This window comes from Primulina eburnea, chromosome 7, assembly GCF_022965805.1.
Source record: "Primulina eburnea isolate SZY01 chromosome 7, ASM2296580v1, whole genome shotgun sequence".
In the NCBI taxonomy this organism is placed as follows: Eukaryota; Viridiplantae; Streptophyta; class Magnoliopsida; order Lamiales; family Gesneriaceae; genus Primulina; species Primulina eburnea.
Window position 1 is genome coordinate 1,341,973 of NC_133107.1, and position 13,542 is coordinate 1,355,514.

The window sequence follows — 13,542 nt, forward strand, 5'->3', positions numbered from 1 at the left end:
TATACATACATGGTATATATATATATATATATTATTTAATGGAACATATGCAGTCCTTTCAGAATATCTTTCTTTACCTTTTTTTTTATTTGAAGATCCTTTCAGAAAATCTCTCGAGAAAACAAGAAAAGAACACATTGCATATTTGGTTTTTATTAAAGCGTTTACTTCCTGATCCCTGAGTTTGTTTTTGTATGCACAAAAGCCCATTTTTCTTTTGTAGAAACCTCCGTGCATGTATCAATGGAGGCTGGTGCGATTAAAGCCCATGGCGAGAGAAAGCTTAACAAATATGCATGTGCTTGTGCAGTGGTTGGCTCCATGATATCGATAATCTTTGGCTATGGTGATTTTCTCTCTATTTTATCTATTGGCATGAGGAAACAACGCTCTTTGTTTATGTTTTGTTGTTTTGCATTGTTTTAGGATCTTAAAAACGTTACGTGAATAAAAGATGTCCAGATGTCCTTTATTAATTTCCTGATGAATTGTTCTGGATTCAATCGGAGTCCGTTTGACACATCTCTCATGTTTTCTGGGATATTTTGCAGATACTGGAGTCATGAGTGGAGCCATGATTTTCATCAAGGAAGAATTCACAATCAAGGAAGGTCAACTGGAAGTCCTCGCGGGGATCTTGAACCTGTGCGCGCTTGTGGGATCTCTCTGCGCCGGAAGAACCTCCGATTACATCGGCAGACGTTACACAATAGTCCTGGCCTCCATAATCTTCATGCTCGGTTCCATTCTTATGGGCTATTCGCCAAATTACGGAGTTCTTCTCGCCGGAAGGTGCGTAGCTGGAGTTGGCGTCGGCTTCGCTTTGATGATTGCTCCTGTATACGCCGCCGAGATTTCTTCAGCGAACAGTCGTGGGTTTCTCTCCTCTTTACCGGAAATCGGCATCAGTACAGGGATCTTGCTCGGTTATATCTCAAACAACGTGTTCGCAAGACTGAGTCTGAAGCTCGGTTGGAGAATAATGCTCGGAATTGCTGCACTCCCTTCTCTTTTTCTGGCAGTCGGGATCCTCAAGATGCCCGAATCCCCCCGGTGGCTGATTATGCAAGGCAGATTGGGGGAAGCCAAGAAAATCATGTACAAAGTGTGTGATGACAGTGAAGAAGCTGAGGAGAGATTAAAAGACATCAAAAAAGCAGCAGGGATTGACGAACATTGCACCGATGAAACTGTAATAGTCCCGAAATCAAAAACTGCGCAAGGCGAAGCTGGTGTGTGGAAGGAATTGCTATTCAAACCGACCCCAACTGTGCGGAGGATGCTAATAGCCGGTGTTGGGATCCATTTCTTCGAACACGCGACAGGGACTGAAGCTGTGATTCTATACGGCCCTAGAATCTTTAAAAAGGCGGGCGTGATGGCGAAGAGGAAGCTCCTGCTAGCCACAGTCGGAGTCGGGTTGACAAAACTGACATTCATAACAATCTCCACCTTCATAATCGACAGAGTTGGCCGGAGAAAACTTCTGTTGGTCAGCATCACCGGCATGATTGTAGCCCTTACAGGGCTTGGAACCTGTTTAACTATGGTGGAACACGCAGAAAAGAAGCTGCTGTGGGCTCTTGTACTAAGTTTAATCTTTGTGTATATGTTTATAATGTTCTTCAACATCGGTCTTTGCCCTGTTTGCTGGGTATACAGTGCTGAAATATTCCCCATGAAGTTGCGGGCGGCCGGGGCCAGTGTGAGTGTGGGAATGAACAGGGTTATGAACGCCACAGTCTCGATGACATTTCTATCTCTTGCCGAGGCCATAACTTATGGCGGCGCGTTCTATTTATACGCCAGTATAGCGGTAGTGGCCTGGTTCTTCGTGTACTTCTGTTTACCAGAGACGAAAGGCCGGAGGCTGGAGGATATGGAAGAAATATTCAGCAAAGGCGCTGTAAACTCCAAGAACGGGAACAGGCAAGTGGAGCTTGTCGATACTTGACATAATTGTATCACTCCAACTTCGTGTTTTTAAGAAACTAAATCTTGTTTGGTGTAATTTGATGTTCATGCATTAAAATGTGATAATTGCGTCGAATTCCGTGTTAAGTTTTAATCAACAATATCCAAAAAAGTGATAAAACTTGTTAAATATGGTAGTTTAGGATATCAATCGCCGAAAGTGAATCGTCAAATTTTTTTAGGGGTAGATAGATCGTTGGATATTCATCATATGTAGATTTCCGAGCCATTTGTTTTACGAGGGACTCAGGGTACGTACGTAAATTAGATGTAGTTATTTGTCATTTCTATTAATTTTCAGTCGAATTTCAATATTTGAGTTATCTTTGACGAGTTAATCATATTTATATTTATACTGAAAATTAATGTTTTCAATATAAAATAAATAATTTGTATAAATTAATTCGGTTCAGATATTTGTCTCAAACAATCTCACATGAGTTTTTGTGTTATAAATTATAATTAACTAAGAAAAATAAAATATGAAACCCCTATGTGTTAGCTACAGGTCAAACTTCCTGTTTATTTATTACTATTCGGTAGGTTCCTTTTAAAAAAAAATTTAACGAATACAAGAACTAAATTATTGACTCTTAATATATATCTTAATTATGATTTAAATTAATATATTTTTAGTGAATTATTTTTCAAAATTTAATAGGTGTCCGTGTCATCGAAGCTTATATTTTGTACTGTAACAAATATAAAATAAAGTATGTACGTGGAAGGTTGATAACACCCCCTTTTTTAATATGATTATAAAAAATGGAACAGAAGGATTTTTGTTTTTTGAATTATTAGTGGTCGTTTAGTTTATATTTTTCGAGGATGATTACAACTCTTGGCCCAAAAGTCAGCTAATACGATAAAGATTTCAACGCCAAAAATATTGAAATCGATTTATCATCTTGCAGAGATATTTGCTAGCTTTCAATTTCAGTTCATCTGTCATATTTCAAACTTCATAAATTTTACGAATATAAAATAAATGTCCCACTAGCATATGATAATGACTCTGAATTATAGCATTATATATATATATATATATATATATATATATATATATATATATATATATATATAGTTGTTAAAAATAGGTAAGAAATATGAATTTCTTCTCTTTTTTTTATATCAAATAAAAATGTAATCTAAATCTAAATATTTATTATAATAAGTTAACCGAGTACTTAGGACTTGATTTGGGATACTATTTACTTTTTTTATAAAATAAAGTTTTGAATGTGAAAATATTTATTGCTCCAAAATATTTTTTTAAATTTAAAGGAATTTTACAGCAACCTGCTGGCCAAGTAGGTCATTCAGCATTTAATGTACATATTTTGTCGGCAACTCATGTATATTCGAATGGGCCTCGATGTTTTATTTTATGATTAAAAAAAATTGAAAGGTGTTTCATACTTTCATCTGTGTCTCGAACTCACTCGAGATTTTGTCTCAAATTTAGACTTGAGATTGAAGCAAGAGGCCTGTTGCATTGAATTTGGCCTCTCTAAGTTAAACTCAATTGAAAAGCAGTTCGTTCGTATGTGCATTGTGACAATAATATATTGTATACCAGTATCTCTTATATTATATTTATGATGTTAAAAACTTACTATGACCGGATGCAAATATATGTACCTTTTTTAAAATGACAAAAATTTGTGTGAAATGGTCTCATACATCGTATTTTGTGAGACAAATCTCTTAATTGGGTCATCCATTTAAAATTATTATTTTATGCTAAAAGTATTATTTTTTATTTTGAATATCGGTAGGATTGACCCGTTTCACAGATAAAGATTCGTGAGATCGTCTCATAAGAGACATATTCTGTCAAAATCATATGTTAATTTAAAAGGTTTTGATTTGCAGAGAGACGATCGATTAAATAAGTAATTTGAATTAACAATTGAGGATTTCATAAGTTGAATTATATTCAATTTTTAATATAAAATTTAACATGTTCTATCGAAGCACTACTTGTAATAGAGAAAAATATATATTATTTTTTTGTCATTAAGGATGGACAATAATCCGAATAATATATGATAATATAATCAAAATTATATTATTTTAAAAGCATATAATTCGTTTCTAAGATACAATAATGTACGTATTTCAAACAAAAAAAATAATTTACGATTTTGAAATAGTATCGAACTAATTATAGTATGCATGATCAATTCCAACGAGGCATCACAAAACCCTAAAAACATGGGCAACCTTCCAGGTTTCCATGACCAAAACGTACGAGTATCTCATGATTTAGGCTTCCAATATTCACAGCTTGATCTGTCTGCTGTTCTTCACAATTACTGCGCCTGATTTTGTTCTCTTTCACGTCAGATCATCCTCGTATTTTCAATTCCAGCCGAAAACAACTAAAGTAATGCATTCCAACACACAGCAGAAGAACAAACAGGCTAATTTCATGCGAAAAATGTGCCCCAATTTTGACAGAGAAGACGGGCTGGAGACCGTGCTGGAGGTGCCGATCCCGGAGGAGATGTTCACCAGGATGGGAAATAATGTGGCGGTGCGGTGGCAGAACATGGCGACGTGGATGAAAGCTCAGACTTCCGACAAGTGGTCCTCGCCGATCATTGCCGGAAGATACAATGAATTGAGCTTCCTTCTGTATTTTGTGGGATCTCCTCTTATACCTATGCAAGTTCAGCTGGATCAATCCATACATCGTCCCGTTAAACATGCTTCCATTGTATGTAAATGATACTGGTTTTAGAAATATTTTCTCTTTGGATTTTAATCTAATGGTTGTTTAGGGTTTCCCTACCCTTCGGTAATCGATCGGAGGAACATTGAATGGAGCATAATAAGTAGATATATACATCATATCATATAACAAGTTTTAACTAAGGTAAAAGTTTTGTATATCTGAGCTTTTGATAATCGGTGAGATGAGATCTTATCTGATCTGTAATACCTGCATGACAATGAGGAATTTGGGTGAAAACATGAATTGCACCGTTCATGTCTGAGCAAGTTAACATGCAAAATTAAATAATTCTAGAATTACTGTTGGTTCAATTGTATATTCAAGCTAAAATGATAGTAAAGTAGACAGTTTGTACTCAAATTCCTGTGGTACACACTCAATCCTTCAATGTGGCTTATATTATCTACAAACTTGGTTTAATCGCGTATAAATAATCTCTCATTTGTAACTCATAACTTATTGAGAAGCACCTTTTTTCCCTATACGTCATCATTTCTAGGAAGCTTCAACAGCCAAATACATAGTGCAACAATATATAGCCGCAACAGGAGGGCAACCGGCGCTGAACGCGGTGAACAGCATGTGCGCAATGGGACAGGTTAAAATCAGTGCATCAGATTTTCATCAAGGTGATAACGAAAGTGTTAAGGTTACGAGCACAGACGAAGCAGGAGGATTCGTTCTGTGGCAGAAGAATCCCGACAAGTGGTGTTTAGAGCTGCTGATTTCGGGATGCAAGGTTATATCAGGAAGCAATGGCAAGATTTCTTGGAGACAATCTTCGAATCAGCAAAGGCCTATGTCCAAGGGTCCTCCTAGACCTTTACGCCGGTTCTTTCAGGTAATAAAAACATTCGAAACACCCCCCTCTTTCTAAATTCCTATCTCATTGTCCTATTGATTTGATGACTTTTACAGGGCCTGGATCCACGTTCGGTAGCCAATTTGTTTATCGATGCAGTATGCATAGGCGAAAAAATCATAAACGACGAAGATTGCTTCATACTAAAGCTAGATGCAAACCAATCTACACTAGAAGCACAAAGCAACCCAAAATCCGAAATTATTCATCACACTATATGGGGATACTTCAGCCAAAGATCCGGCCTACTGGTTAAGTTAGAGGATTCCAGATTACTCACGGTGAAAACCAGTAAAGATGATGGGGACGCCTTCTGGGAAACGAGCATGGAATCTGTGATCGAGGGCTACAAGTATGTAGATAATGTGAATATTGCACATAGTGGGAAGACATTTGTCACTGTTTTCAGATATGGGGAGCAATCAGCAAACCACAAAAGGGAATTGGAAGAATCTTGGAAAATCGAAGAGGTCGATTTCAATGTTTGCGGTTTAAATTCTGAATTTTTCATGCCTCCAACTGATTTTAAGCTAAAATGACAGTGAGAAGGTAAAAAATTTCAGCAGTTTTGTTGTTAATTGTAGTGAGAAGAAATCAAATCACATATCTTATCATATTTGATTTCATTAAGATCGTGATATCTTTGATATGATTTTGTTTCCATTTAGTTACTAAAAATTTCAGATCGGTCTCACGGGTCGTATTTTGTGAGACATATCTTTTATTTGGGTCATCCATGAAAAATATTACTTTTTATGCTAAGAGTATTACTTTTTATTGTGAATATCGGTATGATTGACATGTCTCATAATAAAGATTCGTGAGATCGTCTCACAAGAGTTCTACTCAACATATGGAGACTCTCTTCTAATGTTTTGCCACTCAAAGCTAATTGAGATGGTAGGGTATGATAGGTGCTTATCACGAGATCATATGTTCAATTCCTCTTACTTCTGCTTTTTTCATTTGACCATGTCACATGGAGCTTGTCCATTGTGATTTATTCGATCGGCGTGATTTTCAACAAAGAGACCGAAGTTAAAAAATAAAGATAGAGAATTTTAGAGGAATTTTTTCATTCATCCTGTATATAGATATCTTGCATTTGGGAAAAGAGCAAATATCAAATTCATCAAATACAGAGAAAATGCATTTAAAAAAACGAATTTTAAGCATTTGATCGTGACAATAATATGCTGATCGTTTTTGTTACCAGTCAACCATTGATGAGATAATTAGTTAAATTTATGATTTAAAATTTTACAGACTTCAAATGATTTATGACATAGAATGCCACCTCCAATATGTAGGGGTGTGCAATAGGTCATAACTGAACCGACCGAACCGAACTTTTCGAAAACCGAACCGATCGATTTTTTTTTGGGAAAACCGAACCGACCGAATTTTGAAAAGAAAATCGAGGAAACCGAACCGATAAAAATTCGGTTATTTCGGTTTTCGACCGAAATAACCGATTTTTTATTAAATAAACTTTTTAAACATATTTACACAAAACTACAACTGAATTTAATACATGATTCAAATATACAGAGATAATCAATTCACCTAGCCTAAGTTTGATCAATTAAGAAAACGAAGCCAATAGTTGTGTTTATTCAATAGAATTGGGTTTCCAATTTTCATGTAAAAAGCCCAGTAAAAATAAAAATGCATCCTATCCAAATTTGAGGCCCAACATATATATATATATATATATATATATATATATATATATATATATATATATTCGGTTTTATCGGTCTAACCGATTTTTTTCCCAAAAAAACGAACCGAACCGATTAAACCGAATAACCCGATTAAACCGATTAAACCGAACCGAATTTCTAAATTTTTTCGGTTTTTTTGGTTTTCTCGGTTTGACCGATATTTTGCTCACCCCTACCAATATGTGATTTTTTTTCGTCAAACGTTTTGGATAGCTGTATGAACAGTGTCGTATCTTTGGGCCTTTGTGCCGGTAATAATGGACTGAAGAAAAACCAACCAAGGCCAGAAATATGGGCCGGATCAGCCAGATTTTAATAATCAATAATATACATATATGTATAAATTTAATCAAATCAATTAAAAAGAAAAATAGTTTTATTTGAGTTATGAGATATATATACAATGAAGATTATGCATGCGGTTACATATTGATAATAAAATTGTAAAACTATCCTAAATGCAATTTGATTGAAAGGAATCTTTTAAAATTGTATTTGTATAGTTTTATAATTTCACACACAATGTGTAATCGTATAAATTTTCATTGTATATATAACACTTTTCATTTTATTTTGATGAGGTTCACAAAGATTTAATTATACAGATTTTTTTAATGAAAATGATATTCCATTAAATAGATATAAAAAAAAATTACAGTACAACTACGCTGGACATCCCAAAAATTCAACAACTAGCATAATGTAATAACTAATGTTAAAAATCCTTACAATAAAGTGCATCACTAGTGCTAGGAAAGCAATGAAATATGTGTATCATGATCTTCCTAATATGTGTATCATGATCTTCCTGATCGTCTACCACAAATATGGTATCTCATTCTCAAAAAGTGATCGGTTTCTTAAGCTCCATCCATACTTGGTATGTCGTAGCAGCAACTGCAGTGTATGTCGAAGTTCCCCAATAGATCGTTCTGTACGTGCTGAAGACTGCCGATGTTGATCCCATAATCTTCCTCATTCCCAACCACTCACGAATGGTGTTCCAAATACCACTCGAAATAGGACAACGAAAGTACAAGTGCTAGACAGATTCATCTTTGAGATTGCAAAGCACACAACGTTTGTTAACATCTCTGATCACATGGACTGTGGTCACATCTCTCAGGTAAAATATGAAATATTCATAAACAAGGTGATAATTTGTAAATATAAAAAAAGTTATATACGTATATACTAATGGACTAATATATATTTTTTACCAAATTTTTTTAAAAAAAATGTGTGTGACATCTATTTGAAAATAACGGAATAAATGGATAAATATATCGGTTTAGTTCAATACATGGAAGTAGAGATTATTCAGCAAATAAATTTGATGAATTCTAAGTTAATATATTAGATTGATTAGCCATTTTGAATATCAGATTATTCAACCTAATGAGCTGAAACTATTACCATTCTTGACTCCAACTTGATCTGTTCAGAACATGCTTTTGACAGATATAATTAATTTTCACTATACAACAACAATTGAGTATAAAAGATAGGCGATAATATGAAGTGCACAACGTTTATCATTAATTGATTTTAATGAAAAATTTATGGTGTGTGCAAAAAAAACTTAAAATGAATCTTTTAAGAGATATTTTGCGATTTGAATGCTTGATGAAGATTGATAAAATAATAGCCATTGTGAGAGGGGGATTTTCAGTCCTGATGTATTCCTTATTTATAGATATTGGTCCCCAATGTTAATAAATATATACGATACTCACGGATGTGGAGTTATCAAATATATTAATGTCAAATTCAAATTTCTTGGATACTATCTGAAAGGGGTACCCAACATATATTCTCTCGTTTTTATAATAAACTCGTAGATAGTCTTTTTTCCTTTAGAGAATATTGACATAATGGTCTTCGAGTTGACATGTTCTACTCGAATAACTTGGTTTGATTTATGTTGTTGAATAAACTAAAAGTTGAGCGGTTCGATTTGTTTGTTCAGTAAATCTTGTGATAACGTAGGTTGATCAACATGTATGTAGTCTTGTTTTGTTCCATTTAATGATCTGTGTTAAGTCTGAGTTTAGTTTAAGATCATCAAAACACAAATATAAATTATACTTTAATAAATTTTATATTATTTTGAATTTTTATAATAATAACTTGTTGATAAATTTAAGATAACACTCTTTTTTTCTTCGATAATGAAGGTTAAATCAATCAACAACACACATTTCTGCCCATGTAATTTCTGTATTATCTACAATTAGTTTATTAAATTATGAGTTTTGGTGCTCTATTAGCCTTTTTTTTTTTAATTGAAAAGAACTCTATTGAATTCATCATTGTTTTCAAAACCGAATCAGATTGACGGTTCGACCGAAAACCAAGCACAAATCTAATCTGAAATGCTAAAAAACATCTGACCGGTCAAACCAGTCAGAACCGATCAAGAACCAATTTGACCGGTCAAAACAGACAAAACCGATCCAACAAATTCCACATTTAAATTATTATTTTTTAAAAAACAATTTTTTATATTTATATTTTAGACATATATGTGACTTTTTTATTTTGAATTTTGTTAAAAATATTTTTTTAATATTAGACCTTATTTTAATTAATTTATTTTTTAATATTTAATATTTATATTTATACATACACGTGACTTTTATATCTCGAATTTTATTAAAAATATTTTTTATATTAGACCTTATTTTAATTAATTTATTTTTTAAGATATTTAAAATTTAAAATATAATATTTATTATATTATATTATTATTTTATATAACGTTATGATTTTTCGGGTTCAACAATGGTGAAATATTTTATTAAAATAAATCGATTCGATTAGGTCGGATTAAAACGTTGAATTTCACAGCGTATATGAATGAATGAGGGATATTTTTTGATCAAATCTCTAGATTCGTTAAGCCCTTTCCAAGAAACACAATATCAGCCTATCTTCACCGTTGATATTCATTCCATGTCATCGATCCTGATAACGAAAATCGAACGGCCAAAGATAACGGACGCGTCAAATGCAAATGCGTTCAATCTTTCCATTTTACCCAACCGCGGTCAAACTTAACTCAACCCTAACCTGACCCTAAGTCATTCAACTCGGGAGCGACTCGCCTCCATTATCTATGAGCGAGCTAGAAAACCTCACTGGATATGGCGTTTTAGAGAGCGAGAGACGAAATATATACGAAAATTGGAATTCAAAATCTAGGGTTGCAAGATTCCGCCTCAAAGTTTAAACAAGAAATTTAATCATTTACGTTAATTTTATTGGTGGGTAAAGCTTAGTGAATTTGATCAGTAAAGAGAAAGGGTTTGATTAATTAATGGATGAGATCTGGGAGAGGGCGGTGGAGGCGGCATTAGACGGTCAAACGGATGTCGCTTCCGTCCGATCGTTAAACCTCGACGGCGCCGTCAAGTGCCTGCATGGTCGTTTACCTCAGCCGTCACTTTTCGAGAAGTTTCACAGTCTGCAGCACTTCTCCATAGCCAATATAGGGGTCTCGTCGTTAGAGCAGTTCCCTGGCCTCCGAAATTTACAAAGGCTAATTCTGTCAGACAACAGGATTGCCGGAGGCTTAGAGTTCCTTGTTGAAGCGGGCCTGGAATCGCTCCGGGACCTTGACTTGTCCAACAATAGAATTTCCGATATTAACGACTTGAGGCCGTTGGCGGAGCTGAGATTGGTTTCTTTGGATCTCTATGAGTGCCCCGTGACACGGATTAAGGACTACCGGGCCCAGGTTTTTGGTTTAATTAGGTCCTTGAAGTATTTGGATAAGATGGATGTAGATGAGAATGAGAGGCCAGAATCGGAGGACGAAGAGGAGGATGAAGAAGAAGAGGAGGATGACCCTGGGAGCGGAGAGGTTGATGGAGAGGATCGTCCGTGCAGGATGAACAACAGCGATCAAGCTGGGATTGAGGGAGTTGTGGATGTAGACGAGGATGAGGAGAGTGATGCTGACGAGGAGGAAACAGAAACTCCTAGAGTGGTTGACAGGTTGAGCAGAGGTAGCAGTGATTCTCATGCCCATTCGAATGGTTTTGGGGTGGTTGCTGTGGATGTAGAGGATGACGACGATGAAGGAGAAGAGGATGATGATCTGGAGGTGTATGAAGATGATGACGGAGAGGATGAGGATGTGGTGGAAGTACATGAGATTGATGACAGTGAGGATGAAGATGGTGTGGAGTATGATGAGGAGGAGGAAGACGATGCTTATGATGTGGAAGAAGAGGTGAATAACGAGGAGAGGGATTTTGGGGAGGCGGGTGGCACTGGGAGGTTAACGAGTGTGGAGGGTGAGATTGATGGGCATGAGCAAGGTGAGGATGAGGTAGATGAGGATGATAATGGGGAGACTGGCGAGGAAGTGCAGGCTGTTGAGGAGGATGTAGACTTTGACGATGAGGATGAGGTGATCGATCCCTCTGTAATTGAGAAATGGCCTTTCTTTCTTATATATTCTTGATGGTTGAATTCAATGTACAGTTCATTGAGAATTTTTGATGAATTGTCTGCATGCTAATGTTTTTGTGTTCTACGAACCTGATATATAGTTTGATGCGTAATACTTGTCCTCTGAACTCTAATCGCTGGTGCTTTCTATACACAGATTTCGGTTCTTGAACGGGACAGTTTATGTTGCGGACAGATTTTTGTCTTGGTAGTTTTCTGGAAGCACTTCTGTGCTCGAGAACTCATTATATGTAAAAACTCGAAGGTTCCTAGTACTAGGAAGTTTCTAAAGATGCATGGCTCTTTGTTGGCATTGAATACAAGTTTTCTAAAGATGCATGGCTCTTTGTTGGCATTGAATACAAATTAGGATGAGTGAAATGGGTTCCATGCTGTTCGTTACTCAAGAGAAATATTCGTTCCTCCATATTCCGCCTGCTGAATCCTTTCATTTTATGTCAAACCTATGGCTTTCAGTTGTCTTGTTCTGCAATCAATTTGCTGATTATGCCTTGCATGGATTCTAGTTTTGTATGCCAATTTTGTTGTTACTTTTGCTGGGACTGAATTATGTATGTTATCTATTCTGTTCTTTCCTGAAATGTGTATTTTCTTCATAGTTATGGTGTATCTGCAGGAAACTAGTGTTTATCCTGTCTCCTTTTAGATTTGGTTTGCTTTTAATACGGTGATAATTTAGTGGCTGAGTGTGATTTGTGAACAATCTTGGATCTTGGGGTCCTGGTTTCTCTTAGTGTCAAGTTATTCTTGCATACTCTTCTCTTCGGATATTCTTTAATGGCATATACATCATAATTTATACTTATCTTGCTGCGACGTCCAAATTTTTTTAAAAAACCAGGTCTACTAATTGGATGGAAATTTCAAGTATTTTTTTTAAAACTAATGTAATTTAGTTTAACTACAGGAGGAAGATTTTGACAATGGTTACCTGGTTCAACCTGTTGGGCGTACTGAACCACGAACAGGAGGTAGTGACATGGATCCTGGAGATGAGGATGAGGATCCTGAAGTCGAGGAAGATCTTGAGGAAGAAGAAGAAGACCTAGATGAGGAAATCCAAGAATTGCCGCCATCTTCATCCCAGAAAAGGAAACGAACTGATGACGATGATGACGACGACGACGACGACGGCGATGATGATTGTGAAGATGAAGATGAAGATGATGATGATGATGATGTGCTGCCGTGCAGCAAATCGTCGAAGCACCATTAGCAGGAGCAATAAGGGTCAAGTGAGGTTTTTTCTATGAAAATGTAAGACACTTGAAGTCATCTAGGTTTGCCGGTTGCCCTCTGTTCATATTGTGGAGGGAATTTTGTGGTGGATGAGTGATATAATGTTTGAAAAGTGGTTATATGTTGGGTTTCAATGCAGTAGCCGTTGCTGCTTGGGTTTAAATGTTAGTTATTTGGGGGGTTCAATCGGAGGGAAAATGGATTTTGGAGGAACTTGTTCTTCGAATTTGTTTTATTTTGAAATTGGCTTGTAAAAAGACAATCACGATACCGGGATCGACGTCGTTTTGGTAGAATGATGATTTGAATGAATTGCTATGCTCCCACGTGCCTGCTCAATGGTGTTGTGTCAGCTAACTTTTACTCACTATAATAATAGTTTGTATCCTGGGTTGGTTTTGGCAGCTGCAGCCTGCAGGTTCTTGATTTGGGCCCTTTGCAACTCGATATTGTTGGGCCTGAACTCACAATGGACGGCGCTGAGTCCGTTTATTTACTTTAACAGGCTCAAAAAGTATTGT

General features: G+C 35.8%; 3 protein-coding genes across 3 annotated transcripts; all 3 read left to right on the plus strand.

The window, feature by feature from the left end:
* The first annotated feature begins 43 nt into the window (after nt 1-43).
* Nucleotides 44-2,093, plus strand: LOC140836403 (probable polyol transporter 6). Its single transcript, XM_073201890.1, has 2 exons — nt 44-346; nt 552-2,093. The coding sequence occupies exons 1-2, from the start codon at nt 244-246 to the stop codon at nt 1,952-1,954; spliced, it is 1,506 nt and encodes a 501-aa protein (XP_073057991.1). The 5' UTR covers nt 44-243; the 3' UTR covers nt 1,955-2,093.
* A 2,068-nt stretch (nt 2,094-4,161) lies between these two features.
* Nucleotides 4,162-6,216, plus strand: LOC140835949 (uncharacterized). The gene is made up of 3 exons (XM_073201360.1): nt 4,162-4,696; nt 5,214-5,555; nt 5,633-6,216. The coding sequence occupies exons 1-3, from the start codon at nt 4,367-4,369 to the stop codon at nt 6,113-6,115; spliced, it is 1,155 nt and encodes a 384-aa protein (XP_073057461.1). The 5' UTR covers nt 4,162-4,366; the 3' UTR covers nt 6,116-6,216.
* A 4,161-nt stretch (nt 6,217-10,377) lies between these two features.
* Nucleotides 10,378-13,333, plus strand: LOC140836407 (uncharacterized). Its single transcript, XM_073201894.1, has 2 exons — nt 10,378-11,720; nt 12,690-13,333. Exons 1-2 carry the CDS (start codon nt 10,623-10,625, stop codon nt 12,996-12,998), a joined length of 1,407 nt encoding a protein of 468 aa, XP_073057995.1. The 5' UTR covers nt 10,378-10,622; the 3' UTR covers nt 12,999-13,333.
* Nucleotides 13,334-13,542: the final 209 nt, after the last annotated feature.